General features: G+C 39.5%; 1 protein-coding gene across 3 annotated transcripts in view; it reads left to right on the top strand.

The window, feature by feature from the left end:
* The window catches only part of FZD3 (frizzled class receptor 3), a 56,294-nt gene extending 34,906 nt beyond the window's left edge, over positions 1-21,388 (top strand). For all 3 annotated transcript variants that reach the window (XM_062573309.1, XM_062573311.1, XM_062573310.1), the window contains 3 exons: positions 17,825-17,973; positions 19,845-20,078; positions 20,778-21,388. In XM_062573309.1, the coding sequence (XP_062429293.1) occupies positions 17,825-17,973; positions 19,845-20,078; positions 20,778-20,991 (597 nt within the window). In that variant the 3' untranslated portion in view covers positions 20,992-21,388. The remainder of the gene's footprint in view (positions 1-17,824; positions 17,974-19,844; positions 20,079-20,777) is intronic.
* The last annotated feature ends 271 nt before the right edge of the window (positions 21,389-21,659 follow it).

The raw sequence follows: 21,659 nt of genomic DNA, 5'->3' as shown, positions 1-21,659 counted from the left end.
GGAAAAAAAAAAAAATAACTACTACACTCAGAGGTGAGGTTTGTTTAGAGTATATACAGTATGTCTAATGTGATTAAGATTTTTATTTGCCCTTCTCTCACTGTAGGGGAAATGCCTTGTTGTGGATCTCAATTTAAATAGGTTTGGCATAGTAAGGAATTTAGGGAGGCATTTTCTATCAGTCTGAACAAATCTCTTAATTGAGTTAAAAAATATTAAGGTTTCTAAATTAGATCATCTTTCTTTGAATGTGAATGAAGGCAAATTAACTATGGTGTTACCAGAAATAATTACTTTTTATGGCTTCTGATGCTAAGACTATTCACAGTAATTGCAGTGATGTAATCTGTTTCCAGTCAGCGTTACTCCTCTGTGAAATAGCTGTTCAGTGGCCTAAAAAGGTTTTAACCACCCCCCTTCATTTTCTCATTTTTTTCCTTTTCCGGGGGAAAAAAAGAGTTCTGTAATCTGGATACTTTCAGCACTGTAAAGAGCTGGATTTTTATGTTGCTATCCCATTTTTCATTGGTCTTCCTCAAAAAAGGAACTACTACTTGGCCCAAGTGGAAATGGATTAAAGTTTTTTGTGCAAAAGTTCATGCAATGGAGAATAAAACTAAATTTCACTAGCTGTAGAACATAGATACTCCACCATAAACATGTAACATAAAAGCAGGAACTCCCCTTATATCAGACATTTTACTTTTTACCTTAGATCAGATATATCAGAGGTAAGTTAAAAAAAAATCAAAGTTTGGAGTACCTAGAGCTACTGTTATATACTCTTGTCCTCCAAGTACCCGCAGTGTTTTGTCCTTTGTAAGGTTGCTGTTAGAATATTACTTCTCTTGGAAATGACAAAAGCAATCAAACTGGGATACAGTGGTCCTGAGTTAAGATAAAGTTCTATTAAATCCCCACTTAAATGGACTCTCCACAGTTTTCACAAATGCTTCAGGGCTAAGTTAGGCATTGTGCTGAAGGGAGGGGCATCTGATTTAGATATTAAAGAAAAACTATTCTAAAGGTATTTTTGCTACCATTTTATGCTTCCTTGAGAAATGAGACCAAACCAAACTGTATGAATTATTTTTGCTTGTTCTCTGATATCCATAATTTATGTACTTATGACTTTGTCAGCTGAGAAGACCTTAGTGTCAGCTGGCTAAGAGTGAAGGTAGTGCTTCAAACTTACCTTATGGAAACTATTTCCACTCAGAAGAGTGGAGGGAGGTTTGGATAGCGTGTTTGATTTACTACTGATGGGGAAGACGTGACAGCAGGATAAGTTTAGGACAAGTTACAAACTCTGGTTTTGTATTGGAAACTCATTTTCTCTTGGTTTTCATTAGGAACTCAGTTTTGTGCCGTGTAGTGAATATCCATCCAATCTTGCCCAAAGTCATTGTAATATATTGCAGGTAGGTGGTTTCCTGTGCCCACAAAATGTCAGAACTGAATATCTAGTACAAGCCGTAGTGTGAAGAGCTACGGGTGCAGCATTTCACATCCCCCAAAATGGCCCTGGCATGTCTTCTATGCCCGCAGTATGCCTTAGTGAAGCAGAAGTAAAAATAGTGATAAGATTACATTTATAGACATGGGAGGCTTTGAAAGGCGTAGATCCAGCTGTTGAGTCTATTTACAGCAGACTTGACTAACCAGAGTGGCCCTGGGCCAGGGCACAGTGTCTGCTTTACTATATTGTCCCTTTTTTCAGCTTTTGGGCTTGTTCTCATGTAAACAGGTGGACTTTCAGAATTAAAATAATGGATATATTAGAGTGAAACCAATGTGAAAATCAAGAACAGTTACTGAGAGCATCATTCCTTTATGTGACTTCAGATGTCTCCATCCGAGCCAGTCATTCTGTTCTCCTTTTCTAGCTTATGGAAAGAAAACAGGCATTTTTATAGTGATTCATTGGACATCAGATCAGATGACTCATACTCCAACTTGATATATATAGTTTGTTTGAAGCAGTTACATTTTTTTAGGGATATATTTATGACAGAATTTTTTCTGCAAAATTTTGAGGAGTTTTTTTTGGGGGGGGGAGTCTGTGAGGGGAGGATGGTTTGGTTGTTTGGTTTTGCAGTTTCTCCCTTTCAAAATCAGGTTGTGATTGTTTTGTCTCAACGGGCTTTAAACACACTTTCTAGATTTTGACAAGGCTTGACGCAAGTAGCAGTCATTTCAGATGGAAAACTTTGTAACATGTTTTTTGTTACTTAAAGCAAGGACAGTAAGTAAGCAGGGAAGACTGCAGTAGTCAGAAGAACGTGGGCCAGTATTTGGGGATCCAAGAGACAGATGATTTTGCCGTGTTAATAGAAATGTTCCTCAACTAATGATGGGGAAGGCTTTTCTGCAGGAATGATGAGCGTAGCAGAACTGATTTTGCAAGTGTCGTTTTGGCCACCTGACTTCTTGGACCAATTTTTAGGCCTGTCTCTTTACAATCTTTTCCATTTTCCTTGTGATCTTAGTTTAAAAAAAAATTAAAACTGCATGGATATGTTTTAAATAGTGAACTATTACGAGCAATGTTGTAAGATATAAACTGAATGTAATTCATATCAGCAACAAAAATGGTCATCCTGACTCTTTTCCTTTCTGCTCTGCTCTGTTTCCCTCCAAGACAAGGCCTGAGTCTTGCTACGTAATAACATCAAGTGGGTTTTACTGAAGACGGGAGTCCTCACTCACTCACTCATGTTTATTGCTGGTGTCTGATAGAAAAGAGGATTAACTGTGGTTACCTAAGATACCAAAATCTTAAATGGAAAGAATGTTTTGTTAATAGTACCTCTTCTCTGTCAGCTGGCAGCTGTATGTATCTAGTATGGGCACGAAGGAGAACAGAGTACTGGCTTGATAATATATTTCTGTTCATTTTAAAATGATACCACACTTTATTTCAATATTAAGTACATTATTTTAATATACTATTTGACACTTAACTTTGGAGAAATTGATATTAACATTAGCATTAAATGTGTCAAATGCAGATACCTTTAGGTTAAGGAGTTTGTAGACTATTTTTTTCACATTTTCACAAATGTACTTTTCAATCTAATTGCAGGTAACATTTTCAATATAAAATTTCAGGATCATTTTAGATTTGTCAAAATTATCACTGTTGAGGTAAAAATCTATTTCAGACTGTTGGGGATCCCTAAGTGTTGTGAGTTGCTCTGTTTCTTTTGCACTTTTTTTTTTGTTGTTGTTTTCTAAGGTTATACCTGAGAATTTTACCCCATCCATGCCATGCTGTGTTTAATTCCCCCTTGGCACGGGTTTGTTCTTCCTCTCGTCTCTCTGGTGCTCTGAATGAACGCCACAGGAGCGTTACTGAAACCGGAGAATACGTGTGGCCGTCTTGCAGAGCCGTTTGAACGTAGGGACGCTTTCTTAGGAGCAGGTGCCAACTGAAAAGCGGCTGCGGTGCTAAAATAATGGTAGGCTGAGAGCCAGGAGCACGGGAGCGTTCAGTCATCTGCTCTGCTGTTACTTCCCGCCACGGAATATTTTGTCCCATAGTGCCTAGTTTTAAAAGAAATTGCACAGAAGCAAAAGAGACCCTGAGACAAGCCGGTGTACGTTTCAGATCAGGTTTTGCAGCTATGTTTCTTCATTTCTCTCCCACCCCTCACCCTCCCCTCCCCAAAAAAAAGAAAAGAGAAGAAAACCACAGAAGCCTTACTTAATAAAGGTGAATTTTTAAGTGTAGACACAGGCCTGTATTTATATTCCCTTTTTGTAGCTCAGAATAAATTACTCTTTTATATTCTTCCCCCAAAAAGCTGTTGATAGGCTTTTGAAACTGTCTTAGAGATTTTGAGTTTTGTGATAGCAAGGTTAATTCGCATACACTTACGAACTGCTCTTGTATCGGACTGTCTTTTCCCATGGCTGCATTATGGGTGACGTGTAACCCCTGTTGACACAGGCTTTCTTTTCATGCCCAAGTGCTTCCAAACAATTGCACATGCAGACCAAAGAGAAAAAAAGACGGGGTTTGCAAACATCTTGCCAAAAACAGCGACAAGAAGTAACTGCTGAAAGGTCAAGCTTGCATTTTGGGAGGCAGATAAAGTTGGGGTGGAGTTCCCTATTTTTATTTGATGAAATATATTGCATTTTCAAGTTTCTGTACTTTTCTTTGCTAATCATGGGTGTTGCCATTATCTTTTTAAATACGAAATGTCTCAGCTGTTTTACCATCTGTGTTACTGTGGCTGTTCAGAAACATGCGGGGGAGTGCACTAAGTGGGATACAGAAAAGAGGCTTTGTTAAGAAATGTCTTACCACCATTTGTGCGTAGCACAGGCATGAAGAGAATATATAGAGAGATGTCTATAAATCCAGATTTATAGACCCCTCCTTTTTCAATAGTTATTGTTTAGAATTCCTCTTAGAAGAGGTAATGGATTTGCTTAAATCTGCCCTAAGGAGTTTCTTATTTTTGAATGTAATTATTCTGTCTTCAAGGAAAAAAAGATAAAAACGTATTTTCTATATTAGTGTTTACTCAGAAGAGACTGAGCAAATGTGAATAACGAATTAGACTCCTTTCAAAAACCAAAGCAATATTAGCTCAGAAAAAAGACTATTAATATCACAGTATTACTCTGTGATTCAGAAAATTTCTCCTCCTTATTTCAGATGCTTAAGAAAAAGAATATATTCAAGCTAATTTCTCAAAATTCTCCTTTTGAGCATTAGTAGTATCAGTTTTGTTTCCTTCTTGCACATCTAGGACTTTGATAAATCCTATCTAAGATGCAGTGTATTCTCTTATCTAACTTTGGCATGCATATGATTTCCAGTCAATTAGCATAGTGAGCGAAAGCAGTCATTTCATTCACATGAGTCATATCTGACAGGTTTTTTAATTGGATTGACTGAGCTAGAGACAAAGGGAAATGTTGATTTCTCAACTATTATCTTTAGACAGGTTGATTTGTACATGTACCAAAGTATGACTTCTCAAAGTCATCTTTTTTTTTTCTTTTTATTCAGTATTTTGTTGAAGGTGACTTGCAAAAGTAGACTAGAGCTTGCTATTTTTATCAAGCATGTTTTACATCTTGAACTGCCTTTAATTCTGATTATTAAGGAAGCTCTCTTTTTTTTCCCTCTGACCATTTTGACTGCTATTAAATTGGCAGCAAAAGGTACAGTGTGTTTTGGCAATACTACACTTTTGTGCCCTTTTACCTATTCTTGCTTTTTTTTTTTCCAGAGTATCATTATTTTCAACAAATTTTTAAAACAGGCCTGGAAGGGTACTTGCATTGAAATATCATTGGTCCCAGGACTAAACAGCTCTGACAGTGATACTGCTGACAACAGATTTTTCTCCTGAAAGCTACAGCTTTTCAGGAAATTGTAATTCCAATCACCATATCCATAATACCACAGGGCATAATGTGGGCAACCAACTCCCGCTGTGAGTGCTTTGAGAGACTTGCTTAATGGTGTAATGTAAAGCACTTTGGGGTACAGTCTATAAACGTATATAGAGACAGAGAGAAGTGGGAGAAAGCTATTGTTTACTCTCTTCAGTATAAATGATCTGTTTCTAGGCCTGAAATCCTATTGAATGAAGACTATACTTAAAAACAATAGACTTGTTCTCATGATGGAGTATACTTAGATATCTGACCCCACTTAATCTACAAGGTTGGTCCAGATTTCTCCAACAGGTTTCTGTGTTTACCTTGATCTTGGTATACATCCACTTAGCTTAGAAATGGCTGGACTATATGGCATGAAAACGTAACAAATGCTTGCACTCAAGTCAGCCTTTGTTTTTATTTGTATGAGCAAACACATCATCATCCATCTCCTATTAGTTTTTCTTCCTTAACAGAGAATTGTTTTGTTTCCTTATAAAGTAAATCCAAAGTACAATATCTTTTCTGTGTGTGTACAAAGGCTTGCTTTCCACGTAAGCAATATTACCTTTAATGTTGAATTATGTTAAAATGCCCGTTATGCTCAAAAAATGCCCCAAGTCCCAAGTCCAGGGTTTGCTTCTCATTTTCACTGTGAAAAAGTCTAAGTATGAACACAAAAAAGCAAGAAACCTGAGCTATATCATCTTCTAGGATATAGAACATTCACAAACCAGAGCTAAAACGCTTTGACCAGACTATATTGCTCTTCATGCTTGAAGTTTGGGAGTTGTCTTTTAAAAGATGCATTATTGTATAGATTTAAGCATTTGACTTTAATATTTGAAAATACTAACTTTTGTCTTCTAATACTGAAGCTGTTATTTTGAGATTTTGGACTAGGAGAAGTTTTAAGTAGAAGTGCAGTATTAATAATTAAGCTCTTGATGCTGCATGTAATTATTTGCACACGTACCTTAAAACAAACGAACGGTCTCAGATCAGCAGGATGACTTCTGCATGTTTTGCTGTTGAGTCCCAGACTTTTCATACTTACTTTTTTTAAAATGTAACAATTTTTCCGGTCAAAAGAAGTGCTCTACTAGTGGCATTTCTTCTCCTATAATAATAATAATGAATGTATCATATTTAAATCATTTTAAGGCAGACTCAAATGCAAAGTGACCTCACTCAACAAGGACAGAAACACAAAACCATAGGACATGTGACAGCCAAGTATGCGGTTCTTAGGATACTGCGTGCTGCTGGAGCTCTCAAAGAGTCTATGCTTATGGTAGCTCACACATGTAGGGCAGTTAGACTTCTTAATTTATAAGAGAAAACCTAACTGTTTTATCAATAGAATCACAGAATCTTTAGAGTTGGAAGGGACCTCTGCAGATCATCTAGTCCAACCTCCTGCTCAAAGCAGGGTCAGCTAGAAGAGGTAGCTCGAGACATTGTCCAGTTGGATTTTGAATACCTCCAATGATGGAGTCTCCACAACCTTGGTGGCAACTTGGTCCACTGGTTGATCACCCATAGTTACAGTGTTCAGCATTATGTTGTAAAATTTTGTCAGTTGTTGTGAAAACTGCAACACCAAAGTAGTTCTGATAAGTTCCATTGAATTGAATTTTTAAATAAAATAATTTACTTGCTCATTAATATTATCATGCTCCCAATGTAGTCTGAGAAAGACAACCTCTACACTAACACACATACCATTCCTATCTATGGAGAACGATGGAAAAAAAATTATAAATATCATGTTTGCTAAAATAGCTGTTTGTCTCTTTTTTCCTTCTCCCTTGAACTTTTGCACTTTTGCTTTTAAGCTATGCTGTGACTGTTATTTGTGTCTTTACAAAAATCATACTAATCTGTTTCTTATGACTTCATCTCCAGCAATTTCATAGTGTGGCAGTTATTCAGAACCATTATTTGAACAAGTACAATATTACGTGCAGCTTGTTTTTTCTGTATGTCATCGTGTGATTGACTGCACTGAGTTGGATCCAAAAAGAAAAAACAAAAAATAAATGAAAAGTATTGAACGAGTGCCAGAAATAAGGCTCTGTTAGAGCTTGCCTTTGGAGGAGAAGGCAACAAGCATGTGTTTAGCCTTGCAAAAATAGAGTTAGAAGGGATACAGTTGCTCTCTTAGAAATCAATTAAGGACATAAATGCCATGGAAGGAAGAGCTGTTGAAGTCAAATGCCAGTGCAGGCAGAATAATACAGTGGTCATGAATAAACGTCAATTGGAAATTAGAGTTTCGAGTGGTGGGGCGGGGACCCAGATTTCAGGATAAGGCTGGATAACTGAAGAGGCTTACAGACCATTGCTGGTTGCAGCAATGGAAGACTTGACCACAGATGTTTGTTTTGTCCTGTGTTCTTAGTGGCAAGTGTCTCCATTCAAATAGTGGGAGGGTATTAACTGGAGTATATTTCAAGTCTGGATCGTAGTAAGCTAGCTAGATTTTGTCATGCAAGAGCTGAATAAATGCAAGATAGAATATCTACTGCAAGGTAGAATATCTACTACCAAAGTAAATATTACAGCTTAAGGGATTTTAGTCCAAGTATATTGTCAGCAGTAGGGTTGGCTGAAATCAGATTGTCTGATGCATTAGATTTTTTTTTCCCTGTGATTTAATTCCCAACTAAGCGCTAACATCTGAATTTAACATGACTGAAATGCTAATGACAGTACCAGTGATCTTCCAACCTCCTTAGCCTTGGGACAAATCTGCCGAACACAATGTGCCTCAGTGTCCCTAATTTGACTGACTTGCCAGTAATTCATGTTGGCATCTCTTCAATCTTGTCTGAATGTCAGTGAGAGTTAGGTATATTGAGTAAAGCATTTTGGGTGGCAGCGAGCAAGCATTTGCCAACAGAACTTTGTTTCAGCTGTAAGTTTATTGACCTGCCGTAGCCCACATCACCCGGATGAGGGAACCTGTTTTAAGAAAGAAAGAATACTGCAGTAATGCCATCCAGTTCCACTACGGAGATGAAAACAACTTCAGTGTGTAATTTTTTTTTGAGAGAGATAGGATTTAAGTAAGAGAAACTGTAGTAGGTCAGGTTTGTTTCATACTTTTGGATGCTTTTGGATGTGTCATGCCTTGACCTGAAGTCTTGCTTCAGCCTTTTAATCTATGCGTTATTCACAGGTCTGTGAAGGAGAAAGAGTTTGTGGTTCTGCAGACTTTTTGTGTCAGACAGCTACAGCTCATCCAAAACATGAGAGGGACTGGAATGAGGAATGTGTCTGGGAATTGTGAGCTGCTTTGATTTGAAAGGCAAGAGGAAAGATAAACTGTGCTGAGGAAGAAGATTGTGTGATGGGTAGGGAACTGTTTGGTATTTTCTCTCTACAGAACAGACCCCACTTCACCTTGTAAATGTCCACAAGAAAAGGGAAGAAATGTCCCGTTCTCTCATGTATAGGATATTCAATTAGACTAAACTTTTTTTTATGCCTAATGCCTGGCTTTAGAGCTAAGACACTTGTGATACTAGTTTTTTGTAAATAGAAGGCAAATGCTTACACAATTGCACTAATTACAAGCAATGGCCAGCACTTAACATCCAATCAAAGCAATTAATTTTTTATCTTCTGCTTCAAGATAAAGCCACAAACTTCAAGATGTCCTTATAGCTTCATAGTGTATGAAACGTGAACTTGAAATTCAACTTTCCCCTGACAAATAGGATGTTCTCCAAGAAATGCTGTTCCCTGAAGCTGCAGAATCAATGTGTCCAGAGATCTGTAGCAACACAGCTGTAAGATCAGCACTGAAGGTGCAGCCTTCTGCGTTCCTGTCCCATGAATGCAAGAGCAGGTAGCATTGGCCTTCTGAATGACTGCTGGTTACTGACACTGTGACTAACTACAGGGCCTGAACGGCAAAAGCACTGGATAGCAAATTATTAGACTCTAGTTGTGAGTCAGGACCTTTACAGTTGTCCTGTGGGATCCCTGTTCAGGATGAAGATAGATGGTGAAAACACTGCAGCATTGCCCTGTAAGAGGCTACTTTCTCCTACATTATCCTTATTCAAGCTATCTTTCCAGTAGATGATTAGACTCCAGTGTGTTCCTCTGGCACAACTTGGATGAAAGATTTAATCTGGAAAAGAAAAGAAAAGGAAAAAAAAAAAAAAAAACAAAACAGTCCTGTTCTTCTATGGACTGAGTGGTTTCTTTCCCATATATTGTAACATACTGGAAAAACTCAAGTGAAATTCTTCTAAAATATAATGTACCGCATCTTAAATGTTCTGTACAGACAGTTTTCACGAGACTGTATTTTTATGCACTTACACAGATCACACTCTTGAAAAAAAGTATTTTAGACAAGTTAGCCACAGAGAGATGGAAGTGCAATACCTGGGCTAACACTTAACTTTTGTGGTGAATAAGAGCTTCCTCTAGAATAGCCTGTAGCCTTTTAAGGTGGTAATTTCATAAGCTTTTATAATTGTGGTCTTATTAATTTATTTGTTTTTAACTTGACTTATATTTCTAAGCTCTCTTACCAGCCAAAGTCTTGGACAGACTGATCATTTTGCTTTAATTTCCATTCTGGATATATAGTAAGTCTCTATATACTAACTCTGAAGTATAGTTAGTAGTACTTTTTCATAATTGTTCTAATGATTTGTTTTAATGTGAGCAAATGAGCAGGGTTAATGTACGGTGCTTTCATACCCTCGCAGCTGAGGAGAGTGCAGATGAAAGCAGGAAACGAAGGACATCGGCGTTGTACGAGAGCACAGAGCAGCGCTAGAAACTCTGCGGTCGGGGAGCTGAACGTTCGTATTTTTTCCACTTGGAATAATCCAGATATCTTGTGAACCATGTAGCCATGGGCAGTTTAGAGCCAGAAAACTTTAGTTTTGCTTTTTTCTCCTGATCCTGTTGTGACCATTTCACATAGACTTCAACTATTCTGCAGCTCCTGAAGCATATAGTGGCTTTATTATCTTAAATGATGGCTAAATCGGGTTACTTATTATCTTCTCTTTCAATTCTCAAGTCTTCTGCTTGTGCTGCTTAGTAGCAGGAATAGTTGCATAGATCCTCACTTGGTGGAAAAGAGTAGAACAGGAAAGTGGCAAGATCTTAATAACCTGGAAAAAAAGATTTTATTTTACAGAGACAAGGGCTACTACAGTTTCTGAGAAATGAGCACTGTGAGCGTATTATTATAGGTTTCAAATCAGTGACAGTGATGAAAATAGTTATGGAAGTGACACTGTTGGATCAGATTCCCTTTGGTCTTTCCCCCACTTCTCCCATTTTCAACAAAAGGATGAGTTAATTTGAATTTCATTGCCTTTTTATCCTTAGGGGAATATCAAATAATCAGTGTTATTGTGGAATTGTACCCCAAAGGAAGGGGACAGGTGTTGGGTTTGTGCTTTCACTTCACATGTGCAGCAAGCTCATTAATTTGCAATTTCATACGTTTCAGAGGGAAGAGGCCACTGGTCCCTGTCACTAAAAAGCAACTGTGATTGATTGTTCGGGGGCAGAAGGGGAAAATATTCAGAAATTAGTTATTTAAGCATCTTGAATTAACAGTGTGCCTACAAAGAAGCATTGTTTCTCCCTAGAGGAATGCTGAAATTGATGTTTTTAACCTCCTTTCTGAACACCTGCTCCCGAGTGTTTCGGTAGGGAAACAATGCATTCAGACTGACGGTTTTTTGTGTTTGCTGTGGAAAGTACATTTCTTTTTGATGATTTCTACCAACCCAGCAGATGGGAGGGGAAAAAGGATTACAGAAATCTCACTATCTCATATGCAATCTTTGCATCTGACAAAACTTGTTGGTTGGTCTTCACTAGGCGAGATACCGGTACCCATGCTGCTTGCGAGACATGTCTGAACAGAATAGAGACAAGTGTAGATTCGTACAGCTCAAATTACATCACATCTACATCTTTATGCTTTTTTTTTTAAGCTAGATGCCTCTAAAGACCTACAACCACACCATAAATTCAGTTCAGGGACTTAGATCATACAGTCTAGTGTTGTCATGTGCTTCTGCATAAAGCTTGCCATACTTTTCAATTGCATCTTTATACATGACCAACCTTTGCAGCAGCTCTGAGCTCTGTGTGTGATGAACGAGCCATCACCAAAAAAGCAGGGTAGCTGCTGCTTCAACAGCATTGCAAAACTGCAAAGTTGTCGTGTTGCTAGAGTGTACGACTCCCTCTCGTGTCTCCAGAAGAGTGATTGGGTCTGAAAGAAAACAGAGAATCGCAACCAGGTGCAGCCTTCCTCTAGGAGAATTTCTCATCTTGAGAGACGTTGCCACTGGTCCTTCAAGACCAGTGACCGCTGATCTAATCTCTCCTCAATGCTCTCTGCTTTCACGGGAAGGCAGCTTGCGATGTTGCCGAGCAGATGAGCCTGATTGTGAAGGGGGCCCTAATCTAGAAGGAAAGGTGTTACCACAGCTCTGTAAAGCCCGTAGGAGGCCTGCAGTGTCTAATTCTGCGAGTCAGTGGCTTGCCAATACGTGAAGATCTTTTGAAAGCCTTTGATGCGTGATAATGAGGGGAGCTCTTAAGTTAACAATGATGTTGAGAAGTGTCTGGCAGCAGTGCCAAATGGGAAACAGAAAAACGGGACTGAATTAAAATATTAGATGTTCACGGTTACTGTTTGAGTTGATAACGTGAGAGTAGCAGGCCTATGCTGTAGTATTAGTTTAACAGATTATTTTTCTCATTTGTTGCCTCTGCAATGGAGCAGTATTAAACAGTATGCTTGCAGTGGGGGCTTTAAATGGATTACCTTTCTAACATGATTCGTGCTTTCGATCTCTGCCAGGAAGAAGTATTTGAGAATTGTCACGTGGAGCAATGTTTATTGTGTGGGTATAGTGTGTTCTCCCTATATTTCTAGATGCCTGTGCTGTTGGGACCTTTCATTAGCTTTTCACAACTTGCATTGCTTACAGAACAAAACTGCAGATCTAATTTTAAGGGAAACTACTGTAATGCATAATCTATGCTTAGCATTTCAAACCACTGGAGTCCTAAAAGTAGACAACCGGAGTGAGACGGATGGTGCTGCAGTGGCAACGGCTGTTTTGTGATCAAGCAGTCCTTTAGAAACCAAATTTGAAATCTGAACATCTGAAACATCCTGCGGCGCTTGAGCCGTGGGGGAAGGGTGTAGGGATGCTGTACATCCCCGCAGGAAGGGCGTAGGGATGTGCTGTGTTACCCAAACAAAGAGTGCCTTCGACATACCTTACTGGAATATTCTTAAATCTTTCATTGCTGCTTATAGCTGCAGTAATGACATGCTGTACGCTTATCAAAGCATAGTCAAACAATAGTAGATCGTGTCTGCTGGGTTTTTAAAGGCTGGAGTGCTATCAGTGCAATGTAATCCCTCCAAGAAGATAACTGCGTCTTTATTTGGGCAGTATTTTGTGCAGTAGTTCTGAATAACTATGTGGCAATTGTGTTGGAAACAGAAACTTTAAACTTCGTGACCCCCCAACTGGTTATTTGGGAGGTGAAATCAAGTTTCGTTAAATAAGTGTTGAATAAACCCTGCTCCTGCTAGTGATCAAAATATTTCACTGAAAGACCCCTCTTCAAGTGGGACGTTCTTTGTGCCACTGAGTGTGTCGTTTTTATGATATTTGACAGTCTATCTCCTGAGTAAATGACAGCAAGAGCATTTTAAGCAGTGCTTTGCTTACATTGTAATCAGATAAAAGAAGACAAAATTTTGCACAGAGACCTCTTCGTTATTTTTACTGCTTGTTGTTACAGTGTTTGTTATGTGGAGTTTTACGGTACTCAGCGTAAGTCAACAGCTATAAAGTATTTTGTAGAAAAGCCAGAGTTTAAAATACACTTCAAATTCTTGATAACTGCATTTCAATTTCTTTCCCTTTATTAAATTATATCAATAGTTCAGCTTTCAGGGATTATTTTTTTAATGAACTTTCATGTTTGTAACAAGCCGTGCAGTATGAAATGATGCAGATTTTACCCATTTTGTTGTCCGCATAGCAGGACGATCACATTTTCATTCACAGCTTCTTATTTCAGAGAAATTTTCTCTTAGAATACTACTTTAGAAAAAGATCTTGTATTCTTGTTCTTTCCATCTCTCAATTTCCAAACATATCTTCCACTGCACTTCCGTTTTAGTACTTTTTAAATTGGCATATTTCACTCTAAGTTACATTTGTTCTTTTAGAAATATTTCATACCGTTTCTTTAGATACTTCATTTTTAAGGAGATATATAGACCCAAACCTGTTGGTGTTAAAGTGACTCTTTCAGTCACTCAACTGAAACAAGTCATAAAAATTAAGATGCTCGTTATTTTAGAAGTGCGGACAGTGTCGCAGCTGCAAAGTACTCCCCAGAAAATTTAGTGTTTCATGTGTTACAGCTGGATACTTACGGGAGGCTTTGGGCTCTCTGCAATCAATTCATAGAGAAAAGGAAAATAAAGCTATTTTGTAGTGCTGGAATTGTTGAAACTGTTGCTTTTCTTGATCCATATTGCTCCAATAATCCAGTTACCTGGATTTCTCAGCAGGAGGCATAAATCGTAGTAGGCAGACCTGTAACTGCCTTTAGAAGCTGAGGGGATATGAAGAATGATCTTAAAATTGCAGAAGCACTGCTGAAACAGCCTAAACGTTATACTTACTGCCAGTTAGGATTTACTCTAAAGCGAGACCCTAATATTCTAGGAGTAGCAATGCTGTAGTTGGATACTAAAGCAGATAAATTAGCAGATGTTCTTGGAAAATGATTTGTGTTTGAGTAAAGTGGTGTGGGAAGTTGGCGTATATAGTTGGGATACATGTGTTAAATGTAAGCGGGTCCAATTCTGTAGTATCTAAGCGGGTCCAATTCTGTAGTATTTTGCTGTACTTCTTCCTCTGCCTAAATAGCCATGTGGCATGGCAAAAGTGAAAATTGCCCGCATTTCAGTTGCATGAATCTGAGGGTAAATGTGAGCGAGCTTTTGCATAGTTTTAATGCTATTAAAAACTGTCCAAGCCCTTCTCTGCTCTAAAGAAAGGAAATGACGGTGCCAGGCTTGGAGTGACGTTAAGTGCCGTACTTCTGGGAAAGGGTCTCAGAGCCTTTGGGTTGAAACATCTAATATTTCCAGTTTTATGTTCCTGGGAGAGTAACGTCAAATTTTACTTTTCTTACATTAATTATTATTATTAATGTCATGCAATCTGCAGATGTACATTACTTAGAGCAGGTACAGTCACTTTAGTTTTAATGTTTAGTGAGTCTGCTATGTTTTACTACTTGAATTGATTGTTTTGTGCAAAGAAGCTTGTTTTCCAGAAATGTATGCAATGCTGTTTAATAACTTGCTTTGCCAAAGCATAGGATGTTTTTCCTTTCATCTGGAGCTATTTATTATATTTATTTATTCTTCTTTTTGCCTGGAATTAGTTGTAATATCCAGGCATGAATATGTTGAGCCCCATGTTTTGATATCCAATTAATGTAATTCCTTCTTTAAAGTAATAGAATTTATTTAGTGCAACAAAGATTTATAATACAGTCAACACGAGCACTAGTGCACATCACAGGGCCTAATTCCTGTTTGACTCTGAAATAATGCAATATGACTCAATAAAATAAAGACACCCTTTTAGAGGCATAGTAGTGTAGTGCAGTGAGAAGCATAGAGCTTTAGCATAAGGACCATAATTTTATTATTAATGCAAGAGTTAACTACCTGCCTGAAATGAATTTAATTTTATGCCAGTGGAGACTCTGCCCAGTAGGCAAGGGTTATATGTAAATATAAAAATTTACCTGAATATTTACCTGCATTGAGAAAGGATGTATTTCACCACTTACTGCATTTAATGCCACATTTGCACCTTATGAAATGAATAATATGGTTAATTTTTGAGAGCTTTGTCTGGCTGGATAATTTTTTGTTGGGCATTTGGAAAGTTGTTTTTTTTTTCTTTAGTGGAACCTCACAAGATTGACCAAAACAACACCTAGAAAGCCTTCAGCCTAGTTTTGCATGGTTAAATGTACTCAAGTGTAGCAAGGTCTATAGTGTTGCCAGAGGCTCAGCCGTAAAAGATGCCAGATTTCCGTAATTCCTGTTTGAAGGCTAAAAATCTTGCTCTTGGAAGAGTGACATTCTTCATGGCTAATGTAGCTGTATCTTTTTATTATTGCTTAGCTTAAATATTGATTCCCCCCGCCCCATTTCAGAGTTTCTACATCTCATATTCTTTAACAATTATTTTTTCTCTTACTTTCCAGCCAAGCTTCTTGCAGGAGAGACTGTCTGTTCCCTGTCATCGTAACAGCCTTTCCCTAAACCCTTTCTGTTTTCACGGAAGATGAATTCCCGCTGAATTCCCAGAACTGTACAAAGTATTTCTGTCTCCCTCTTGCCTTAAAAAGTGATGCTCCCCTAACTTGAAATGGCTTCCTTGATATTTTTTAATGTTTTAAACAGACCAGCAGATAGCCAGATTTCTTTCTTAAATATAATGTTTTTATGGATTGTCAGCATCAGTTTCAGAAAGCCGTTGCTGCAAGTACGCCTTGTTGAGAGAGAGACTTCATTTCGTGAGTGCTTCCCCATGATTAACCGGCCCCAAACCTCCCTTGCAATGCTAATCCTTGAGCCATCTGCAGATCTTTATTATCCTGTTACGTGCCTATTTTATTTCTGCTGGGATCAGAAGAATTTAACTGAAGATCAGTTGAATTTCCATGTGTTTAAGCATCTTGCCTGGCCTAGCATTGCATATCCTAAAGTCTTTCCAGTGAAAATCTTGCGTTGCCGTGTGTCATGATATGAAAGGCAGTCACTGAATTCTGCCCTACTCCTTTCAAATTCCTTTTTTGCCTAACGTCTCCTGCTTTAATGTGGCTTCTCTCAGCCAGAAGACCCATCTGTTCTGGATCCAAGCTGGTAAGAGGCCTGTCAGTCCTCAACAAGGAGTCCCCAGCTACGTAGATCAGCTTCCCTCCCGTCTGTTCTGCCTTCTGCTGGCAGACTCTCGTGCCTTCTGTCCTTCCACGTAAGCTGCTTGTCGTTCTCGTCCACTCTTGGTCCCTTGGACCCCTTCGTTTTCTTTCTCAGCTTATGGAACTACTTGCTCTTCTCCTTTTCTTATGCCATCTCTGTTCCATTTTGTCCTTCGGTGTAGTAAAAGTTTCTTCAACTCTTTATCTGTCCTTGCGACAATCTATTTCTGTTAAGAGGTTTATTCCCAGTTGTTTCTGTTTCAGGAGGTATCTGGAAACTATAAGGCGTTCCCATACTTCTGTCCTCTTTATGTGAATTCCATCACTTTTACCACTGCACCTTTTAGTCTTGGATCTTCTCTGTCATTTATCATGTGTAAACGGGATCCTAGAGATACCAGTTTCAGGGTAATGTAAAAATCACCTACCTCCTGCGTAGAGTCATCCCTGTCTCTGCTGCTCTTCAAGTCTTCTCATTGCTTCTTCCCCACCCTTGACTTTTAAGACGAAAAGCAGACACATTTCCTCACAGATTCCCGGTTGCTGTGGGAAGTTTTGTTGTCTTCTCCAGTTGCTGGCTGCTTTGCATTGAGTCTTTTGAGTGATGCTTCATATAAGTACTTTGGTTAGATGCCCCTCAGCTGTGATGAGAAGGAGGGAACCTCTTCCTAGACCCTAAGTCACTGAGGATTCAGTTTTTGACCTGGGTTGTCAATTCAAAAGAATAACTTGATAATTTTTTTAAAAAGGTGACCTTATACACCTTTCTGGAAATAATATCTTTGAGTATCTTCTCTGCATCGTTGTCAAACTGACCCTTTTTTGTTGGATATCAAAAGTATGCATTGCAAGCTTTTCCACATTCAGTTGACCTCATTGAATAAATGGTAGATTTGCAGGATCAGTAAAAGGCAGGCACCTTGCTGACGCCTCAGATTCCCAAGGGAAGAAAACATGGAAATAACCCTCCACTAGAGCATAAGGAGTAAAGGATCAGTGTTCAGTACCCTGTGAAACAATTTACTGGAACTTTTCCCAACAGCAGATGTAGCACCTGGATTTATATAGGTTAATTCTGTCAAAGAAATGAGTCTTTATGGTTTGTAGCCTAGAAAATATTTCACAATTATTCAGGACGCAGACAAAAGCTCAGAAATACAAATAAAGGCCAAGACCTCACAGCAGTTGAATCTTTTGTTGTATTCAGTAGGGGGCTGTACATCCCTTTCTGTCGTGCTCTTGGGCTATGAAACAAAGGGACCCTGTTGGTGTTTACTTTGGCTCAAGGCGGAGACAGTTATTTTAAATGAGTTAATAAATGGAGTACGGAACTGTGGTGCTTTGCATAATGGGTTTTTTTTTCCTCTTTCTCTCTCTCTAGGTCACTCAGATGAGTCGTCCAGATTTGATTCTCTTTCTCATGAAATATCTTATGGCTTTGGTGGTTGGAATACCCTCTGTCTTCTGGGTTGGAAGCAAAAAGACTTGTTTCGAGTGGGCTAGCTTCTTCCACGGACGCAGGAAAAAAGAGTGAGTATCAATATGCGATAGATAAACTAGTTCAGTACTGGCAAACTTCTCTTCCCTTGTAGTACTGGAAGAATGTCTCATCCTTTAGGAAGGCAAAGACAGGTGCAGCTTTCTTTGGAACCACTTGCTGTTCAAAATAGAGCAAGGGAGAGGAAGACAGCAGCTCCTGAAAAACCCCAAGGAATTGTCACATACTTTACTACAATTGATTTTTGGTCACAGATTCAAATTCACACTGGTTTTTTTTTTTTCATTTTTTTTCATTAAAGAATTAGGATTCAGTTGGATACTACAAATTCTCTGCTATTTGCTGAAAGGTGGAGTTGAGTGTTCCTTTATAGAGCTGCCTATATCTCCAACCTAATCAGATCTTTTAATGGAAATAAAACATAAAGCTTTTTTTAAAAGCACTTGTCTGTGCTTTTAATCTTTCCCATATGCATTAGACGTGTTTCGAACACAGTTTGATAAAATGATGGTGAGAATAACTTATGGCTTCTTTAAGGTTGGAACTTCATTTAGGCTAAGATATACATTTAGAGGACAATTTTTATAATTATGTAATAGCTATGAACAGCTCTTTTCATAATCATAAATATTGTCCTATGAGTAGCGGTTTCAAAATGGATCCACAAATACGGCAAGTGTTTAAGCAACTACTTGGTGACTTTGATTTGTCTGTCCTTAGCAGACCTGGCTTTCTGCTGAGGTTAAAGTGAAACTACATTCTGTAGAGCTGGAGCAAATTTTTATTTGTTCAGAAGGTAACCTAGTGAGATGCGCACACACCGTTAACAGTTAATATGATTTTAATACATATGCATGCATTTAGATAGGATTTACACAGGGATGACATACTGGTTGGATGGGTAGAAGACCAAGAAAGAGGCGATGAGGGTAGAGGAAGCTGTTTTGCAGGACTGCCTTATCTTGGATGTGCTGTCTTGGGTAAAGAGCTGGGTGGCTCCTGGAGATACCACTCTCTGTCCTCTTGTAATTAGGTAGGAGAGCAGCAGCCATCTGGCTGGAGCCAGGCTCCTTTGCCCTTAGTTCAAGAGCAAGGGGCAGAGCTGATCCCTCGTCAGTAATCTGTGATCTCCAGGAGCAAGAAAGTTAGGAGGAGCAGCTCGTGGAGGGGAGGAAACCAAACATTAAAGAAAGAGAGGGAGGGAAAAGGCTTCCCCACAAAAAAAAAAAATAAAGAAAAAAAGACCCCAAAAATGTAGAGGATGTGATAGCACCTCTTTTCATCACGCTACGGCAGAGCGGCCAAGTGTGCGCCTCTGCCAGCACTTCACAGCAAGGGACTTCAGCAAACAAAACCTGGGGGCTCTAAGCACTGATCTAAGGGCTACAGTCCGGTTGCTTAGGCATTACTGTGTATGTTGTATTGGTCTGATACTCTCGTATCGCTACTGGGTTTAATCCAGATTTGAAATGCGTCTTTGAGTGAGGAAGTTGTTTCCCCCGTTCCCTGAGGGCAGTTCTCGGGGTAATCTGAGCTGGCCGAGTCACAGCGCTGTCCCGAGGATGTTCTGAGGATGTTCTCGTAACAATGTTTGCAGACTACGGCCGTAAGCAAATATACTGCAGCTATTCCACATCTAAGCTAGAAGACCAGGTATGGGCTATGAAGGACTCAAGAATATGGGCTTATGCTAAAATAAAATATCCAAATTTAGAAGTGCTACCAAAACAGGCAAATAGATACATTATAATGTAAATAAATGATCTTATTTGCCAACTTGTAATATTTGACTGCTCTATACATAAAATACTTAGGCTTAGAGTGTTGTTACTGTGTGAATACTTTTATGCCTCTTCCACGGCAGTAATTAATGTCAACTATTCCAATCGCATGTCTTGTTTAGAGTCGTAAATGAGAGTCGTCAGGTGCTGCAAGAGCCAGATTTTGCTCAGTCTCTTCTGAGAGATCCTAACACTCCCATCATCCGGAAGTCGAGAGGCACCTCCACCCAGGGCACCTCCACCCACGCCTCCTCCACCCAGCTGGCTGTGATGGACGACCAAAGGAGCAAAGCCGGCAGTGTCCACAGCAAAGTGAGCAGTTACCACGGCAGCCTGCACCGATCGCGTGATGGCCGGTGCGTTTCGTTCTCTTCAAAACCGTGTGCTCAGTTGGCGTGGACAAGCCTCGGCTGGCTGCGAGTTTGCCTGTCATAATGTTCAGATCAGAAGCTCTGCTAACACTAATGCTTTCTCTGATTGCATCTCCTCTCCCCTCTGGGATCTGGGTTGGAAAGAGGAAAAATACGTTGACATTTTCAACTGTGTTAGTCTTGGTGAATTATGCAGCATGAATGTATTCAACACTGGTTTTCCTGCAAATGCAGTGATCTGTGTTATGTTATCTAAGTGCATGGGCAACAAATTTGTCCCAAAATCAATTTAGTGCTTTTGTGGCTTTTTTTGTATGTTTGTTTATAAACTAATTTCATTTCTGTAAATAGTCATAGCCCTATTGAAATAAACCATAATAGAAGTTACCCATTTTAACTTGAGGTGCAATTAAGGATTATAACATAATTTATTATCAAGTATTTGCTCACCTAATTACCAATATTATGCATATTACTGTAGTATGAACCAAGCTGCATGAAGGGATGAAACAATTTGCCTAAGGCTGTATAAGCAAAATGAATGAGCTAAACAGAGAGCAACTTTTATCATAAAAGCGGAAGGTTTGTGTGTGTGCGTGTGTGCGCACATGCACCGAGATCTGTTTGCATTCGCTCATGACTGTGGCAGTAATAATAATAATTGTCCTCTATTCTGTAAATTAGGTACACTCCCTGCAGCTACAGAGGCGTAGAAGAAAGACTACCTCATGGCAGCATGTCACGACTGACTGATCACTCCCGGCACAGCAGTTCTCATCGGCTTAATGATCAGTCACGTCACAGCAGCATCAGGGACCTCAGCAGCAATCCGATGACACACATCACACACGGGAGCAGCATGAACCGCGTTATCGAGGAGGACGGCACCAGCGCTTGAGCCGCTCCCATCGTAACGGCGTCGCTCGTGCGGTCGTGTGGCTCCCGTCCGTTTCTCAGCGCTGTGCTAGCGCTCAGTATTATCACGCCTCTCATCGGGGGCTGATTTTGTGCGTCAGGAAGCCAGAACCGGTGCATTCGTTTTAAAGCCAGCGTTTCTTGTACTTTGCCTCAGAGCTAGAGTGTTCAGCAATCTTGAATTATCAACTAAAAAGCTGGTTGCCTCATCTGAACCTATCAGTAGGTAATTATTTATTTGATAACTGTGACTTTCCCCTCAGACGCCATTGCTGAATTTCGTACTCACTGTTGAAAGAAATCTTCCCTTCCTTCCAACGTGTCTGCATGTCAGCAAGCGCCACCCTTGAAATCTCACTGGCAAGGCTGAGAGTTGTGCAGAAAGGCATAAGGAAACTCTTGAATTCTGCAGGAGTTCTGCCACGCCGCTCCTTTGTCTGCGGTTAGATAATAAACCGGCGCTTGTTTGCGCCGCGCGGAGGGAGGGCCGCGTGCTAGATACCGTCTAATTACGTACGTACGTGAATACGTCCGCGTATCAAAGAACGTCTGGGAGAAACGGGCAGGCGTTTTGAAACGATCACACTGGAAACACAACGAAGGACTGTGCGCTTTGGGGAAGGAAAGGGAGCTCCGCTGCTGACGCCCACC

Source organism: Rhea pennata, chromosome 3 (genome assembly GCF_028389875.1).
Source record: "Rhea pennata isolate bPtePen1 chromosome 3, bPtePen1.pri, whole genome shotgun sequence".
Taxonomy (NCBI): Eukaryota; Metazoa; Chordata; class Aves; order Rheiformes; family Rheidae; genus Rhea; species Rhea pennata.
Note: the sequence above shows the minus strand (reverse complement) of the source record. Positions and strands in the feature narration are given on the sequence as shown.